At 39.1% G+C, this 19,285-nt stretch overlaps 2 protein-coding genes across 4 annotated transcripts; one reads left to right on the plus strand and one right to left on the minus strand.

Moving 5' to 3' along the window:
• Window positions 1-371: 371 nt before the first annotated feature.
• olah (oleoyl-ACP hydrolase) lies at window positions 372-4,428 on the plus strand. The gene is made up of 7 exons (XM_085396701.1): window positions 372-496; window positions 579-709; window positions 2,032-2,170; window positions 2,281-2,379; window positions 2,946-3,116; window positions 3,213-3,295; window positions 3,991-4,428. Exons 1-7 carry the CDS (start codon window positions 474-476, stop codon window positions 4,131-4,133), a joined length of 789 nt encoding a protein of 262 aa, XP_085252827.1. The 5' UTR covers window positions 372-473; the 3' UTR covers window positions 4,134-4,428.
• On the minus strand, window positions 4,341-18,426 carry slc9a3.1 (solute carrier family 9 member A3, tandem duplicate 1). Of its 3 annotated transcripts, none has more exons than XM_085396686.1 (16): window positions 18,031-18,426; window positions 16,799-17,101; window positions 15,797-15,957; window positions 12,377-12,455; window positions 11,689-11,866; window positions 11,364-11,584; window positions 10,975-11,177; window positions 10,110-10,199; window positions 9,955-10,025; window positions 9,736-9,865; window positions 9,513-9,649; window positions 9,147-9,267; window positions 8,238-8,411; window positions 7,053-7,107; window positions 6,895-6,960; window positions 4,341-5,403 (listed from the first exon to the last, which is right to left on the minus strand). In XM_085396686.1, the coding sequence occupies exons 1-16, from the start codon at window positions 18,290-18,292 to the stop codon at window positions 5,105-5,107; spliced, it is 2,550 nt and encodes an 849-aa protein (XP_085252812.1). In that variant the 5' UTR covers window positions 18,293-18,426; the 3' UTR covers window positions 4,341-5,104. The 3 variants fall into 3 exon arrangements, with proteins under 3 accessions (XP_085252812.1, XP_085252813.1, XP_085252811.1); XM_085396687.1 differs by having other exon boundaries at window positions 7,062-7,107; window positions 9,147-9,270; XM_085396685.1 differs by having other exon boundaries at window positions 9,147-9,270.
• Window positions 18,427-19,285: the final 859 nt, after the last annotated feature.

The raw sequence follows: 19,285 nt of genomic DNA on the forward strand, positions 1-19,285 counted from the left end.
AAAGAGGTAACACGATTTATTTATACTGAAATATGAAGATCAGAGAAAGCAGCTGGCCCAACGCCTAGGGGAAAATGAAAGTCAACCTGGCTATTACTGATACACTTCAAAAGAACTCAGAAAGTGAAAGTTGCTTGGTGGGATTCATCAGGTACATTCAGCTGCTTCCTGTAACCTGTGCCTTTACCTGCACCTCCCTGGAATTGTTACAGGCGATTTAAATTTTCTGTGTCGACGCTGTCGTTTCCTGTCTGTGCATTTCCGGCTACCTTATCTGCAAAGATTCACTGCAGAAATTAATCAACTGTTATTCTCCACGAGATCGCATGTTTGATTTTTCCCACTGAGCACCGGTTGGTGGCGGTATTGCACCAGTTCGCCGTGTGCTAGGCGCCAGTGAATTCATCATGAAGAAGAAGCCAATAAGGAAATGTTACACTGAACTCTTCCCAGGATTTTCCTAGAAGAAGTTAATGGAGCAGACAGCAAGTAATAGGTAGATTTTTTAAAATAACCTCTTGTTTTAACACAAGTGCAAATAAATCTCTGGTCATAATGTTCTTGTTCTCCTTAATCAGCATGGACAAGGTGGTAAACTGTTTCAAGAAAAGACCAGATGCTGTGGCCAGACTGATCTGCTTCCCCTGGGCAGGTGGAGGGTCCATACACTACGCTCGCTGGGGAAATGTCCTCAGCAGCTCTGTTGAAGGTGAGGTGCCCAGAAAGCATTTCACGTGTACGTGCTTGCACGTTGTAACGAAAGCTCCAGGAAGCAAGTGGAAAAGAAATGTGGTGGTCTGGTATAACTAGTCTTCTCGTCTGTGTTTATGACTAAAGGACAGCTGGACTAAAGATTTTTGGAGCACAGAATAAATTCTTGGCTCTTGACTAAATTTTGTTATCTGCAAAAGAGTTGAGGGGGAAAAAACACCTTAGAAAAAAAGTTTTGCCATAATTATATATCAAGATTACCTTTTAACTTTTAAATGTATAGTTTTTAAAATCCTTCTCCTCACATACAAAATAATCAATAATCAGGCCCCATCGTATCTTAAAGACTTCATAGTACCTTAATATCTCAGCAGAGGACTTTGCTGTTTAAGATCAGCCTTAAAACTTTCTTTTTAATTAAAGTTTATAAGCCAGAGCTGGATCAGGTGACCCTGAACTGTCCCCCAATCATGCTGCAATACATTTAGTCTGCTGGAGGGCTTCCCATGATTAGTGTGTCTTCTCAGTCTTTGCATGTTTACACACCTATTTGCATTTGATCATTAGTTTTTCCTGAACTCTGTCTCTCTCCTGTAGTTTGCTTTTATTCTTGCTGCCTCTGCGTTCGTGTCTTTGTCTCGTGTCTACAGGTGGTGGAATTAGCGCTGTTCCCTCACACCAAGAAGGTCCTGGGTTCGAATTCGCAACTCTGGCCGGGACCTTTCTGTTAGCATGCGCTCTAGCACATTGCGGCTTCTATCCAGATACTCCAGCATATTCCCACAGTTAAATCACTTGCAGTTATTCGGGTTCGGTTAATTGGTGATTCTAAATTGCACATAGATGTGAATGTGTGTGTGTGTGTGTTCGTCCTGTGAAAGAGTGGCGACCAACTCTGGCGTGTACTGCGCCTCATGCCCTATGACAGCTGGGATAAGCTCCAGTGGTAGTGTAGTAGAGGAGTAGTAGTTCTCCTCTGAGTCCCGAATGACTGAACTCCTGACCCTGTCTATAAGGGACAAGCCAGCCACCCTTCAGAGAAAGCTGTTTTCCACGGCTTGTATCTGCAACCTCGTGCCAGTTATGAACAGAATTGCCAGCACTCTAGTCCGTCACTTAAAAACCTGGCATTTAAAAACAATCAATCATCAGAATTAGTTTTCTACACATGCCTCAGAGGACTTTTATGCTTTGAATTATTTATGGTTACTCACTCATTTACTCTGAATCAAAGGAAGACAAATACTCAGAAGAAACATCACCTCATGTCTTTACACTGTTTTTCTTTCTTTCTTTCTTCCTTTTTTTTTTTTTTTGTAGTGTTGGCTGTCAAACTTCCCGGCAGAGAGAGTCGAGCTAAAGAGCCATTCTTCGAAAACATGCAGCAGATCGTGGATGAAGTGATTAGTGTGTTGTTGCCGCTGCTAAAGGAGAAGCCATTCGCTCTGTTTGGCCACAGGTATGGCGAGAAAAAATGATCCCTGAATAAAAACAAGGCTGTCGTCATAAACAGAACACTGCATGGTTTTAATCCCTGCAACATAAAGAAAAAATTCTAATCTGTTTCAGTTTCGGTGCCTTCACAAGCTTCGCTGTTGCAGACGCGCTGAAGAAAATTCACAACGTGGAGCCAGTTCACATCTTTCTGTCTGGTGCTTCTGCACCTTTATGTAAGTAAAACTACTGGATGACCTGGAAAACTTCTTATTACTTAAGTCTTTTTTTTGCTTGGAATACGCTTTTTAAGTATTTTTTTTCTTTCATTGCTTGTGATATTTATTAGTTCCACGAAGCAAAAAAAGACAAACATAACCCTGTTTTTTGGGGCTGTGGACTTCAAATCTAGTAATAAGTGATGCAGTGACACACGTGAAAATCCTCTCTGTGCTGTTATGTCACCACTTCATGCTTTAATCTACATTTCTGTGCTTCTGCCACATAATTTTTACCCAAAACCCGGATCACCAAAGAGATTAAAATTCTTTCATTGAAATTATATTCACTATAAGCTAATCACGTATTTTAAAATCGATTTAAATTAATTAGACTTAATCTGTACACACATAACTGCCATGAAAACCCTGATCTATGAATCCTGATGTTCATATTCAACAAACATCAGTGATAACATTTGGAAAAGCTAAACGTTTGTAATTTGGCCTCTTTAACGTAAGAAAAGAGTTGGGTGTTGTTGATATGACACGACACTGTACTGTGTTGTTCTTTGTCTTTAAGTCAGAGACTCGCATTAAAACCCCAAAGAGAAGCGACTTGTCTGATGAAGATTTTCTTAAGTGGTTAATTTCGATTGGAGGAACTCCTCCTGAGCTGCTGGCGAACCCTGAAGTCCTCAAGCTCTTCCTTCCCGCCCTGAAGGCTGACCTGCACGTAGTGGAGAACTACAGGTGGGCGGACAGCTGTCTGTTACTTAATCTGCTCTTAACATTTCTAAAACCAAGCGTAGATGTTGTCAGTGATGGGAGTTGCTGACCTCTCTGCAGATGTAACAAGGCGAGCAGCCCGCTTTTCTCCTGCCCGGTCACGTGTTTTGACGGGAAGGATGACATTCCTCATGATTTACAAGGTCAGTGCTCTAACAGGCCAAGAAGGGGCTGTACGTTACTCTTATGGTTATTACATTGACTTAAATGCCAATTGCTACTTTGTGCTTCTCCCTTCTTTGTTTTGCCCTCAGCAGAGCAGTGTTTACGTAACCCTAACAATCCGTCTCCTTCTACTGAACTCTGACTTCAGTATCTTGCAGTTTGTTCATCGGAGTGTGAAAGTTAGATCGAAAGCACCCAGCCATAGAAACAGCCTCTTGTATGTATGAGTGGGTGAATGAGCCTTGTAGCACAAAGCGCTCAAGCAGAGTAGTAAATAAATTTAAAAGCATACATTAATAATTACATAATTAGACACAAGTTAAGAATCAAATTAAAATGTACACACCGAAAGCCCCGTTTCACAGTGAGTGGATGGCGTTTGTCAGGATGTTTCTTATGTTGTGAAAACCACCTTTAAAAAAATGTCAGGTGGAGTTAGCTTTGGTTAGTAAATGATGATCTACCTGGTTTATGGCTTCACCTGGTCCAGGGATGTCTGCGGCCTTCGGGCTGAGTAAATCTTTTGCTGGGCAGTGTTAACTAATGCTAACTGTTTCTTATTAGAGAGCACGGGATCTGAACCAGAGGCAGCAAGAATGTGTGACTGAGTACGTGAAAGATTTACAGGTGATCAAGTGAAATTAATGTGTGTGTGTGTGTGTTTTATTAACAGCTTGGAAAGACATCACATCAGGAGATTTCACCATAAAGATGTTCCACGGATCTCATTTCTACCTGAAGGACTCTGGAAACGAAAAAATAATTTTGGATTACGTCACAAAACATTTGGAAACCTCAGAAATGGATTATTTATAAACAAAACGACTTTTGTAATTTTTCTACTAATTTATGGTGATATTTAATTGTGTCACCAGTGTAGCTTGTTATGTTTTGACCACCCCAGTCCCACGAGTACAGTGAATTCAGTAACTAAGCTAAAAGTATTGAGACCTAAAATAAATATCCTATTCCTGTTAATGACTTATTTTAATTATCTAGAGTTTGTGATTTAGAAAGAGTTGATTAAATATCTCTGGATGCATCTTTTTCTGCTTTAATTTGGATTTTTTTTTTTTGACTGACTCCACAGAAACAAAACAAATACAATTTCTCTTTTTAAATCCATATTTAAATGATTAGTGTAGTACAATATATTCAAGATGCACTAGATTCACAAATAAATATATTGCCTCGTCATATATGTGACATTTCTACAACTGTTTTATTATTCAAGTTTATTATTTAACCTCAGTTGCAATTCTGAGGAAAAACACAAGCATGTCCATATATTATTGATTGAGAATCAATTTTCAGTCATTATTATTTTAAATCCTATTTTTTATTATTGAGACCTAAACAAAAATATATATTTGGGATTTTTTTTTTTTTTTTTTTTTTTTTGCTTCTGTTTGTTGCATCACATTTAAGGGAAAACAACCTTAAGTAATGATTTGCAATTGCATGTTAATATTGAGCCACAGGACAATATTTAACGGTGTTCTATGTGCCCTGTGAATAACATGCTTTGCTCTAAGTGCAGTTTTCTTTTGCCCAGGGAAGCGTGAACCTAAAACAAAAACAGGAGCAATCTAAAGAACATGCAGGTCATGAAACTGTCAGTGTTTTGTGTAGAAACACAGGAGTTAAGGTTATCACATAAATGGAAAAGAATATATTTCCTAGTCAATATTCTTAGAGTACACAGTTAAACGTTCTGAGTTTAGTTTTGTTTCTTTGGCAGCCAGATTCAAGTGAGGCAGAGTTGAGTGTTTGGGTTGGGGATCCAGCTACACGTAGCCATCGTCTCTGGGAGGACGAGGAGGAGGAGGGGGCGGCTGCAATTGATCGCTGTCCATCTGCTGTGTGTCAGGAATGTTCTCCAGTGTGAAGGAGTCAGTGGAGCGAGTGCTGATACGAAGAGGGGCCAGGCGGCGCAGGTTGCTTGGGGTCCTTGGCAAATCCACCTGGGCTCGATGTGACAGAGCCACCATGCTGCTGTCGAGCTCACTCTCCCCAAGCCAAGGCGGAATCTGCAACAAATCCATGGGGTCCAGGTCCGGCATGAAGGCTGGGTTCTCAATCCCAGCTGGATGAACAAAAGAAACTGAATTAGGACCTCAGGTTTCTATATTATGGCTTCTGTTGTTCTCAACGATTTGCAAACAATAATTTATAATAGAACGTATCAGGTTTAAAATGACAAAAAGAAAAAAATAAGGCAATTTCAATGGTCGTAGGAACATGTCTGAAGTTTGGAGAGAGTAATGTTTCCAACAGTCTAGCTTCCACTTTTCTTCCATAGGCATTAATATACCCCCATACCATTAGAGATGCAATCTTTTGAAGTGAGTGCTAATAACAGTGCAGTGTCCATGTGTCCCATCCAGTTCATTTCAAGTGAGCTGCGTTTCTGCATGTCGTGGTTAACTTTGTTCACAGACAACATGTGGAGGTGTTTCTGAGCCCGTGCTGTGATTTCCTAAACGGTGTCATGACAGTTTTTAATGCAGTTTTTAATCCAAACATCACAGGAATCTGTTGAGGATCTTTGGCCATGTTTTTTTGCACAGAGATTTCTCCAGATTTTCTGAGTCTTGTGATGAAATAATCAAAGTCTTTGCCGTTTTATTTTGAGGAACATTTTTCTAAAATTGTTCCTTGATCTGTATACAACATTTTGCAGATTGATGAACTTCTACCCATGTTTCGTTCTGATAAACTCTGCCTCTCAAAGATAATCTTTTTAGACATAGTCATGTTACTGTTCTGTTACCAGTTAAACTAGAAAAATGTTCTTCCAGCTAATTCTTTTTAGTACCACCTAATTTCCAACCGTCTTAACTTTTTACGATTACTGCTAACATCAAATTCAACATAAGATAATCTTTTTCACAAAACAGTAAAATGTGTACTTTTACGAGCTATATGGATTTATGAGATTTGACACTGTGTGCTTGATGCTTCTCATCTGTGTACATAAATTAAATTCAACACAGCTTCAGTTCTCTGGAAATTTTTTACAGATGTTTGTGGAGTCGGAGCAGAATTAGGCAATTCTACGATAATGAGCTGTCTTCACACATGCACTGCAGCCATAAACTGTTCCCAACAGGTTAGAAGGAAAACGTTCAAAAGAAATGAATCGAACATTAGCCAGGCTTTAACCTGCCAGTCCACTAGTACAAAGTCCATATGATGTATGACAGTCGGGTACTTTTACCCTGCAGCTCACCCTTACATAAACCACATACGGTATTTCCAGTAGTGCGAGCCTGAGGATGACTATTTCCTGCTGTGTGCTGCACAGAAAGGTGCAGCACACAAACAGAAAGACTGAAAACTGAGAATTTTATTTTAAAGATTAAATTTTTAAAATGGTACTTAAGTAAATTTTGCACTGAAGGGGGTTTGTTTCATATTGTATCTATTTTGACCTTAATTGCATTTAAAGTATGGTTCTGTAATATTTGTGTTTATAGTTACTATAGTGACCACTTATAGTGACCAGCTACTCTCTTGGTCACTCTTGAAAAATATATGTTTGCTCTTAGATACAGGATTTACAGACTTGTTTTACCTCCTGCTCTGTACGTGGCTCTCATGTATGATTGGTCATAGCCAGAAGCGCTGTCTCCCTCTGAGCCTAAAAATGAACGTGACAAGATTTTCATTGGCTCTCTAAGTGCTTACCTATTTTAAATCTGAAGAAAAAAAACACCCAACAATCATACAAACCCTCATCACCAGAATAGCTGGTTTTAGCCTTGTCCATTGACTTTCCATTAGGCATCTGTAACAGGAAGACGAGTCATTAGATTATTAGCTGTGGTTCAAAAAGTGAAATTCTAAGTCATATTCATTTGTTCTCATGTTGTTCTTCAATTTTCGAATAAAAGATTAGTAAAGCCCAACAATTTTATGAGTAGGCCAATATTATAGGAATATATTAGCTATTTGATGGCTGATTGGTATCGGCATTTATAGCAGCTGACAAATGAAAGTGAATAAAGTAACAAGAAACGTGATAGTTTGTCCACCAGAGGGAACTCTGTAACTTCACTGTTAGCGATACACTTGCTTGGACCCTCACAAACACAACAACCAGCTGGTCCAAGCAGAGTTATGTAGAGCGTAAACAACCAATTAAATAAATGCACATAAAAACTGTTTGAGAGATTTGTTCATGTTTCATGTGTCTGAAAGAAAAAATTATGTGATGCCCAAATTTGAGTCGAAACACTGGATCTTTCTGAGAAATGAGATATTAATGAAGCATAAAATTCAACCACTTAAACAAATTTATCTTCAGGAATGCCAATAACTGTAATTTGGCATCTTCGCCAAAAACCATAATGCTCTTTATTATTTTTTCTTCTTTTTGTAAAACATTTGAGAATTCGTGGATAATAAGAATAATTATGTTTCAGAATTAAAAATATGACTTTCAACCAAATGTGTAAGCATACTGGTGGATTATCAACTACAGAAAAATAAAAATGATTTCTGTAATTGCTAATACTGTTAATTTAGGGCAGCTGTGCTATAAATCTTGCACCGGTTGGTGGTCTATTAAATTTGTTAACCACCATCAAATATTGGTATCAGTATCCAACTTAAAAATCAGTTCTATTGATTTTTTGGGAAAATGGCAAATGGCCTTTATTTGTATAGAACTTTACTAGTCCCTAAGGACCCCAAAGCACTTTACACAACCAGTCATCCACCCATTCACACACACATTCACACACTGGTGATGGAAAGCTACATTGTAGCCACAGACATGATAAAAAAAAATCTAAATACTGAAAATGTTGATTATGTCTAAAGATGAGATAAAGATAGTATAAAACATTTTTAAAAAGTTTTGAAAAGTGGTATTTTACTTCAGGAAGAAAATAAATATAGAAATGAAGTTATGACCTTCTGCTGCTGTTCTTTTTGTGTGTGCTTGACAATCGTCTTTGGTGGTTTGACGCCCATTTTTGCAGACGTGAACGACTTCAGTCGATTCCTCATGGTTCTCTGGAAGATCTCCTGGACTTCTTTTTCATCTCTGTTGATATCGAAATGGCTGCGACTGAATCTGTGCCGATGCTGTAAACAAGAGGACGAGAAGACAGCTTAATACTCCTTCACAAAATCAAAAACAGCAGGTCATGAAGTCAAGCTTAGGCTTAGGTTCAGGTCTGTGTTAATAGACTAGAAGATCTGTTGAGCTCATGCTCACAGTTCCTGCACATCTGCAAGCCACTTTGGAATGCATCTACCACAGTGCTTCCTTTATATACTACACTATATGGCCAAAAGTATTTGGTTGTCTGCCTTCACACATGTGAACTTGAGTGACATCCTATTCTTAATCCTTTGGGTTTAATATGATCTCAGCTCACCCTTTGCAGCTATAACAGCTTCAACTCTTCTGGGAAGGCTTTCTGTGGGTTTAGGTGTGTTTATGGGAATTTATTAGTGAACTCAGACACTGATGTTGGACAGGATGTCCTGACTTGCAGTCTCCGGTCTAATTCGTCCCAAAGATGTTCTGGTATTTTGAGATCAGGACTCTGTGCAGGCCAGTTCTTCGACACTGAACTTGCTCATCTATGTCTTTATAAACTTTACTTCATGCACTGGTGCACGGTCATGTTGGAAGGGGCCATCCTCAAACTGTTCCCACAAAGTTAAGAGCTTAAAATTGGTCAAAATGTCTTGGTATGCTGAAGCATAGTTCTCACTGATGCCTGGAAATATTCTTCTTTTGATAACAAGTTAAATTGTACTAATTATATAGAAGCGCGGCACTAAGGTGTAATGACTCAATGTGCTCATTACCTGTTTTCTGCTCTTGTAGAGATGCTGATCCAGAAGGTGGTGAGCGTTAATTGCCTCAGCTTCCCTCACAGCCTTCATGATCTGCTCATGCATTTCCAGGCTCACTGATGGAATGGGATCTCTACTAAGAAGCAAACCAAATCATGTCAGCGGTATAAAGTAATATAACAATATTAAAGTAGTACATTAACTCTGGTTTCCATTTTACAGCACAGTGGCAAATTGAAGCTTCAGACATAGAAGATGTTTGTTAATCTAATCTAACTAATAGTTGCAGTGCATTTGATTTCACAACATGATCCTATACTGACTTTTAAGTCTGCTTTTTGCTCTTCTCCTATTGTCATAAAAATCTAGATTGCTCACCTTGTAGTGGACATTGCACCATGATCATTTGACATATTTGCATTGTTGATATCGAAGGATTCACTTTCAGACTTTTTCTTGAAGTCAATAATGGAATTTTCATTACGGACAAACTCCAGAGAGCCCCTCCGCTCACCCTGGAACAGAAGAAGACCATGCTTTCTTTCCATGTGGCAGTTTTATCAGTTTTCTTTAATGAGTACTTTAGCAAAATGATGCTCACTTCAGTCACATATTCCATAGCATCCTTGAGGTTCAGCTGATGGAAGACATCAAAGACTTGGTCTTGTTTCTTCCTTGCAGACGGCTTCATCAAAATCCATGACATCCAGTTTTCCTCAAAATACTTCCACCTTTGCAAAAAGGAAACGAAATTCTTATTTTAAAGTTTATTTTAAAATGAGAAGATATTTTCAAATTACGTGTCAAGTCTTGTACATACTTGCTCCTCATGTAGTTGTGTCCTATTTGTCCTGATATGTCTTCTATGGCAACCAGAGTGTGATTAAACATCTAAAGAAAGGAGAAGGACTCAGCAATAACTGGATAGAAAATGGTTGTGTAGGTGAAACGAGAGGTTTTTCGTTTTAGATTTACCTTGTTTGTCAATTTCTCTAGGAGCGAAACCTCAGTCACTGCAGCTCTCTTTACTTTAAGCCACATGACCAGAGGTTTCATTGTTATTCCCTGCAACAATGTCAAGCAGGAATGCAATAGTGTTAGGGGGGGTGGTAAGTTCATGAGCTTTAACAGAGACCGGGTAGAGGACAGGGTTCTCTGTATCTTAGCTGTTCCTAGGACTACTTTGTTTTGGAGAGAGACCTCTGATGTTGTGCCTGGAATTTGTTTGGGAGTGACAGCTCCTAATGCTTTTATTGGTGATTTTTATTGGTACTTCTTTACTTTCATGTCAGAAGGGGCCCAGAGGCCAGTACAAGGAAGTGGACCCAAGGGCAGACACAAAAACAAACAGCAATAAGGTTTTACAGGCTTTACTGTAAACACAGAAATGAGAAATGACATGATGTGGGTTCATGTGAGAGCACTATAGTTAGACCTGTAAGTAATACCTGTAATACAAGGGCATGAAAGCAATATTGATTCTGTGGGCTTACTTGCAGGCCATTCCAAGGAATAGATTTCAGAGAGGTGCAGAGAATCTTGCCATGGAGGCCAACGTCCAGGTAACCAAGCTGCATGTGAGCTGCAAGCTCCTCTTTTCATTGCTCATTGAGCCTCCAGAAGCTGGACTTTGGTTCAGCTGTCTTATTATCACTATACTTACCTACATTAGCATTAGGAGCCGAGACCCTAAACTTTGAAGAGTGACTCCAGCAGATTCCAGACACAACATCAAATGTCCAAAGGAGTGCAGTCCCAGGAACAGCTAAGCTACTGCCAGAAGCCTTTTTTTTTCTTCGAAAAAGATAGTTAACTAATTAAGAAAAAGTGACAAATTCACCTGCAAGATGACAGTGAAGTACACCACAATGAGTGTAGTGCAGACCATCAGGTTTTTCTCTTTTATCTTATTCTCATCCAGCATCACAGCCAGGCCATATGCAACAGCTCCTCGTAGGCCACCGTAGCTCATAATCACCTGATCTACAAACTCCAAGGGCACCAGCCTGTACCTGTTGAGGATCCAGGTGAGGAAAAACACACCTGCAGTACGAACACAAACACACAGTCTTATATAAAGACTCACAAAATATCTTCAAATGAATCTTCATGAGTTTTGAATGCATTTTAGTGTTTCAGTCTATCTAAATGTATTTGCATAACAAACAAACTTTTTACATCACAGTGATGCTTTGACACAAAACTGAGCCCAAAAAGACAAAATCTCACCAATGAATCTGTACACCAAGACGAAGAGGAGCGTGAGTAGGATGAAGCCCGTGTTCCAAACCCAGATAACCTTATCGATGGCCGAGATGCCGAGGAAAACAAAGATGATGGTTTCTGATCCGTTGGCAAAAGCCTTCATGGCGTATCTGACTGTTTGGATCGAATTCTCATCCATGTTTGCGTTGATGTACTTCTGACAGCACATTCCACAGAAGACAATCCTACAGAAAGGAAACACAAAAGTAGACTTTCATCTAAATATGTTCACAAAATATGCAAAATAGATGCAGAAATAATAAAACAAATTCAGTTGTAAAACACTCACGAAAGGATAGCAGACAGCGAAAGCATCTCGGCAGTCAGGTAGGAAAGATATCCCAAAACAAAGATGAAGCCTGGTTCGATGATCTGGATGTTTTTTGTGCATCTGGTCAGAAGTGAAATTAGTAGGCCAAAAACAAGGCCCACAAGGGAACCGCCAAATGCAACCACAAAAAAGGAAACTGTAGAGAAAGGGGGAAATGTGTAAAAATCTACTTTTAGGCTTTGTTATGTTTTTTATTGCATCTGTTTACATGCCTCTACTCCCTACTGTCCTAACTGGCTTCTGCTAAAAAAAAAGAGTAAATAAAGGCATCTCCAAAAGTTGATTCTTTTCATCTGGATGTAGTGTTTTCAGTGGGAGACACGTTTCATCACTCATCCAAGTGACTTCTTCAGTCTGAGCTGACTGCAGGTTTCCCCAATCTTATAAACAGTACATTTGCATAACAACTGAAACTAGCACCACTGAAGGAACTGGGAGGTCAGTTCCCAGCCAATGCCAATAAAAGCATCGTGGTGGCTTGAAATGGTCAATGCATTTTGATGAAGAAGCTCATAATACTGAACAAAAAAATGCTGTAAAAAGAAACAAAAAAACAATTTCTGCTTAGCCAGACGTGACTGTAAGTGCTTATAACCCATACACAGGCAAATCCTCTATTAACAGCTTAATAAATGTCATATCTTACCTATTCCTTTGATAATTTCTGCAGCATCAATTTTAGGTCCTCCCAGTGACACAAATGCATCAAACACATTGAAGAGCACCTAAGAGAGGAAGAAGAAAAAATAATGTCTGGTCATTTAGCAGTAAAGAAGGACCCATGACAAAGGGTGCAATTCCCCTGTAATTAAATGGAATTTCGACGTATTTTATTTGAAATTGCAAAGTAATTATATTTACCTACAAGTACTACACACTAGAGTAAGGGGGTAACAGGTTTTGTTGTGCAAAAACAAACAGTATTACATTGTAGCTACACTGTCCTTTTGGGGGTATGGGCAGTTTTACAGAGTAGATTGATACTGCCTTTTTACGACTTTATTTAATCATCGTTGTGTTAATGTGCATTGATGGAAGCCCTGTGGATGTGATAAGTACCAAGCGTACCAAGTTACAAAAAATAAATGAATACCACCAAATGTGTAGGCCTTTGTGACCTTATAATGATGGAGCCACATCTAACTTAATTTTTTTTTCTGTCACAGTCACAACACGTGTATTAGAACAGAACGTCTCCTTTCCTATGAAATACCTGGAAGTTAGACAAGGTAAGTCTCTCCATAATAAGACCTGATGTTGGGAAATATTTCATTGTTTTTCCATGAATTACCACTTAATAAGGATCTATTAAAATTATTTATACACTACTTAAAACACTTGCAGTGTAATTATTTCTTAGTTCCTTTAAAGCACATGAAGTCATGCAAAACTAAAAATTTCCAACTACTATTTAAAATTACTTACATAGTACTTAAATTTACTTATAGTATAATTATTTTTCTTGTTTCCTGTAAAAAGTAGTGTGCTTACCTTAAGTATAGCTCAAGTATTTGTGGGTAAATATAACCTCTTAAGCCCCAAAGGGGTTTCTGAGCTTCCTGCTCGAAAATGCAATGCCCAAATTAATTGATTATTTCTCTGCAATTACAAACTCTGTCCTTACAATCTTGGTATCAAAATAAAGCTAACACTTGTGAAATTTCATCAGAGGTGTAAATATTGAAGCAGATATTACTGTGTCAAAGTTACTGAGACTGGAACACAGAAAAAGTCAATAGAATTTATCCTCACCTAATTTTTTTTTTTAGCATATAACCCTTTTAAAATATGCCTCAGTTCACATTTCATTACAGAAATTCAGTAACCAACATATAAACATCATCTGTGCAAGGATTTATGTTTGTAAAGTGAAACAGTGAAAAATTACAGCACTGTCAATACATGAATATCCACATGTTGTACAAAAATGTCTAATTTTGGCACACAATTGGACACCATGCCAGTTGAATTTTTTAGGTATTTAAGAGCAGAAATAATTGATTTTATTAACAGGCCTAAAAATGCTTTTTTTTAATATATATATATATATTTTTTGAAGATTTAACGACACATCTACATGGTAATGGCCCTTTTCTGCCGTGTGCATGGAGCATTTAATTGGTCTCTGGCCCTTTAAACTCTGAGGAGCTGTAACTTTGGTCTCTTTTGTTCAATTTGCATGATTGGCATCTTTTTTTAATTGTTTGAGCCAATAGAATCACAGTAACAATGCCACGTTCACGTTACTTCAACCAATCAGACCTTGCAAGGCTAAAACCCACGTGGGCCCAGATTTACTGCATGTGGTGTCTGTCCAGTCACGTGTCTGTAGGTGGGTCTATAACGGAGGATGGAAAATGACTCTGATGTGGCTAGGTAGGCGTGGTAACTGCTGATAATCACATGGCTATTTCATATAAATGAAATGAAAATAAATTCCATTTAATTGAAGGGGACTTACATTAGTGATGGGTAAATTTGATTCTTTTTACTGAATCGAGTTTTAATGACTCACTCACCAAAGTAAATCGGGTTTTTTGAGTCATTTGATTCACTGAGTCAGTTGACCAGAGAGTGCAAAAAATGTACATTTTCACTCAAACTTAATTTGTTTCTCTTTTCATGTAAATCCTACTGCTAAGATGAATGATTCTAAAAGAAAACAACTATTTTATAGAGAAAAAAAAAGAGCAAAAACATTTCTAAAATGAAGCAATTTCCTATCAAAATTGCTAAATAAACAATTTTTTTATTTTATTAGTATTTTCCTTAAATGTGTTAAATATATATTTTCTCATCTAAATGTCCACTGAAATGTGAGCCAGGGGGCGGTAATGTGCCTTAACATTGGTTGCCAACCAAGAAGAAGAAGAAGCTGTGAGCCAGGAGGGAGGGGGTGAGTGAGTGATTCGTTCGCTCTATGATTCAGCACAGGAGGGAGGGGGTGAGTGAGTGATTCGTTCGCTCTATGATTCAGCACAGGAGGGAGGGGGTGAGTGAGTGATTCGTTCGCTCTATGATTCAGCACAGGAGGGAGGGGGTGAGCGAGTCCTGAGTGATTCGCTTACGCCAGGGGTGTCGAACTCCAGGCCTCGAGGGCTGGTGTCCTGCAGGTTTTAGATATCACTGTGGGTCAACACACCTGAATGAAATGATTAGTTCATTACCAGGCTTCTGGAGAACTTCAAGACATGTTGAGGAGGTCATTTAGCCTTTTAAATCAGCTGTGTTGGATCAAGGACACATCTAAAACCTGCAGGACACCGGCCCTCGAGCCCTGGAGTTCGACACCTGTGGCTTACACCTACGATTCAGCACAGGAGGGAGGGGGTTAGTGAGTCTTGAGTGATTCGTTCGCTCTATGATTCAGCACAGGAGGGAGGGAGAGAGTGAGTCCTGAGTGATTCACTTACGCCACAGGTGTTGAACTCCAATTACAGATTATATCAATACAATAAAGGGCCAGAAATAAAGTAAATACATTGCCAGTATACCAATACTGATAATGATACTTTTAACCTATAAAGGCATCTTATATAAGGGAGAGCATTGTGTCTTGATTTATGAGATGAATTATCTCTGATTGACAAATTCTGTCCACATTTAATTAATTAGTTCATTTTTATTTTACTTTCAATTTTAAGCTTAATTCAGTTCTCTAAGACATGTATTCAGTTTTATAGTACACCTCTCCTTTAAGGAGCAATATGATATAGCACTTATGCTTCTGAGAAGGTCACACTTCTAACGATAAAGTCACGGGTTTCTAACATTGTAATTTTAAAAGGTGTGCAAACTTTCAAGTTTCAGCAGTGAATGGGGTGGAACTTCATGATTCGTATCAAATGAACTCCAGACTGTTCAGAAACACCTATATTGACCAGAGAAGCTCAGATAAGATGGCAAGACATCAGCTAGAGTAAAACCACTTAAACTGAAGTGCTGGAATGTTTACTTTCTTTACACTTCATGTCTTCAAAGTGGACATGCCTATGACAGATGTCTCACCAAACTCACAGGTTATGTTACTTAAGTAATGCTAAAGACAGCAATGATGCATACGAACCACTGTTACACCGTCGTTGAGCAGCGACTCTCCAAACACCATGATGAAGAGGACGTCGTTAACGTGCACCTGCTCAAACACAGCGATGACGGCCACGGGGTCCACAGCAGCCATCAGACTGCCGAAAAGAAGGTACTGCAGCAGACCGATGTCCAGGTCACCTGTACAGGAAATGCCTTGATGCTCAATCATCCAGGTAAGTAAATCCCAAAAGGTTGATTCTGTACATCTGTACATCCCCAATCTTATAAACAGTACATTTGAATAATAATGGAAACTAGCCAACTGAATGAACAATGGGCTGGGAGGTCAAGTCCTTGATCATTAATGTGCAAATTGTCATGACCATTGATCAAAGACCATTGATCAATGCCTATGAGTACCATTCACAGAAAGTTGGGGAATGGCGGCAATCACAGCATTGTGAGACACAGCCCCCTCCTTGATTCACAGACACATTTTTTCTAAACACAACACCTCAGTGGCTTTAAACCCCAAAACACACTGCGCCAAAAAACGGTCCACCCCAATGATCGGATCCCCCGACACAAACAGAGTAATGTAGAGTGCGCTAAGTGCCAGGAGGATTGCCATGATTTAGACACTGAGGAAACCAAACAACCTCTTGTGAAGCGGATGGCACAACACAGAAGGAAGTCTATTTCCACCTACAGGCAAATGGACAGTCTTTCAATGATGAGGATTTACACATTCTGGACAGGGAGGAGCGCTGGTTTGAGCGCGGAGTCAAGGAGGCCATTTATGTGAAAAGGGAAAGACCATCTCTGAATCAAATAACATTGTTTCAGTTATTGTGCAAATGTACTGTTTGGGTTAGGAAAACCTGTAGTCAGCTGAGACTGAAGAAGTCACTTGGATGAGTGTCAAAATGTTTCTCCCACTGAATTTCCAGATGAACAGAATCAACCTTTTGTGATGTACAGGAATCATATTAGATCTCTCTCTGGTGCATTCACGAAGAAATTACAAAGCCCCTCTTACCCATGGCTCCTCCCATTTGGCACCCCCACAGCGACAGCCCCAAGCTGGCAGCATTCCAGCAGGTCCCAATGACAGCATGGACCAAGATTCCGCCCAGGTTGGTGAAGAAGAGCTTGTTTGGCATGTGGTAGCCTGCATCCAGAATGACTTGAGGCAGCAGGTAGAAGAAGAAGACTGTCGGGGTCAGCCTGAAGGTTTGCACCTTGTCTGCAGCCCAAATCATGCCACCCAAAATGAAGCCAAAACAGATGAGCAGAGCGCTCTCAGGTATAACGCTGGTGACATGATGGTTGGCCTCAATGACTGAGAAGAGAAAACAAGATTTAAAAAAAAAAAGAAAAAAGATAAAAGCCATGAATCAATAGTAATAACCTTTGATTTTACATTAATCTGCTTGTAGTCAGGTTGGAGCTGGCAAACATTCAAAGCTTTGGTTCACTTTACTGAACCACAAATGTAAAACGTTTGTGAGGTTGTAACATTTGCAAATGATTAACTGTAGTGCTCATCTAAAATAAAACACGAAAGCACATGATTAACCAGCGTGGCGGATGAATGAAACCCCACTGCATAACTAAAGATAGCCTCATGATTAATGGGCAGAGGAAGTGCCATTAAAGTTTATTTAACAATAAACCCTACTGTCCCACAGCGGTAAACCAATTTCCACCTCACGGGGTTACACTTCTGTTCTGCATGTTTATATTTACCCTCTTAAATCCTGGTGTATCATGTTTGATATGTGCAGTTTTTTTTATGAGTTTTTGAGACTTCTCCTTTATCAGTGAAAAACCTAAAGAAATTTTATTCAAGATACATTCTTCAGCATTTTTTAAATGCCAGATGTAGCAAATATGATACAAATCAAAAGTCATCTATGGAAATTAAAATGTTATATATTTGTTATATTGGCTCAACAAATTCTCAATTTTGAATTCATTTCATATTTTAGGCTTTAAGAGGTTAAATGTAATTAAAGATTAAATTACAGAAACTTGTATCAAGTATACAATTTTTCACCTCTGTGTTTTTATCTGTATATTTATATTTTATAAGCCTGAGCTATTCATTTAGAGGATTTCAGCTACCAAAAGTGAAAGCTTGCTCCACATTACCTTCTCTGTTTGCAAGAGGCAAACTATACTTCTTCTTTTCTTTTATCATCTCGTGTAATAAACAGAGCATATAAATTTTTTTTATCATATTTATATTCTACAATATGTATTACATACCCAGTTTGCCCAAAAATGACACCAGTACCCAAAAAGCCACTAAATAAGGGGTCTCCACGTGGTGCCACTTAAAGCTAATGATGGGTATTCCTGTGATATTGGAGCTGTGGCCATGTTGAGACTCATTCGAGTGACTGGATTCGGACAGCTTCAGGTGGGACCCCTCACGTGTTACCACAGCTTCACCCTTCACTGATGACACAACGCAGATCAACAACACTGACTCCAACAGCCAGAAGAGTGCATATCCACAGCGTAGCATTTGAAAAAAATAAACTGACTGAAGAAAAGAAGCCTTCTCGTGCCTGTATTACCTCAAGAGGTAAAAATAAATAAACAACACCTCTGCCAATGGCTTCCTACCCTCACAATATTCAACACTCTGTCTGCGACTTTGTGTCCTCAGTCCTGACACAGTCTGTATCAGGACTGGACTCAGCCTTTTTATAAGTTCACTACTCCTCTATGAGTAAGGTCATGTATGAGTGTGTGGTTGAAGAGTTTAAGAAGGAGCAAAGGATGTCATTCGGTTATTCAGTGACATTTGAAACATTCTCCGGTCATTGCTACATTTGTACTTTCCGGTCCCGTCCACTCCAGTTTGTCATGATATTGTTAGTGTTGTTGAATGAATACCTTTAGTTTAGGAACATTTCCACCAGTTTCACTCCTTAGTAATGATTGACACCGACCTTACGCAGTCTTAGTTAAAGACTCCCTTGAAATTACATAGCACCTTTCTCCTCTGTTAAGCACTCAAAGTGCTTCCTACTACTAATCTAAGTCTCCCAATCACACAGTGTTCACTGTCTTGGCCAAGTACCCTCTGATCAGTAGATGATCTGCTCTACCACCTGAAACACAGCTGACCCTAACGAAGAAGAAATAACAAAGGTGTCGTAAAGCAGTCCCTAAATAAGCTCCTATCATTACATATTGGAGCAGTGACTTCAGAAGGGCACAAAACACTCCTGACTCAGTTAAGAAGCTTAATCATTTGTTTTGTCTTTACTTTACTAAGTGATGCTGCAGGGGGATTTTTGTGCCAAAACAAAAAAACGTATGACTTTGTCCAACTTACAAGGCGAATGCAATGTCAGAGACTGTAATTTCAAATATATAATGTAAATTAAATGAAACAGAGAGTTAACGAAGCCAAAATCCACCTGTATTGGCATACACTGTGACAATATTGTAACAGGAGTGTTGCGTTGGCTCAACTCCAGCTGCTGCAAGCTTCACACACAGTGCTGCT

This window comes from Rhamphochromis longiceps, linkage group LG22 (assembly GCF_057381845.1).
Source record: "Rhamphochromis longiceps isolate RC_006_pf linkage group LG22, R_longiceps_female_GT1.1, whole genome shotgun sequence".
In the NCBI taxonomy this organism is placed as follows: Eukaryota; Metazoa; Chordata; class Actinopteri; order Cichliformes; family Cichlidae; genus Rhamphochromis; species Rhamphochromis longiceps.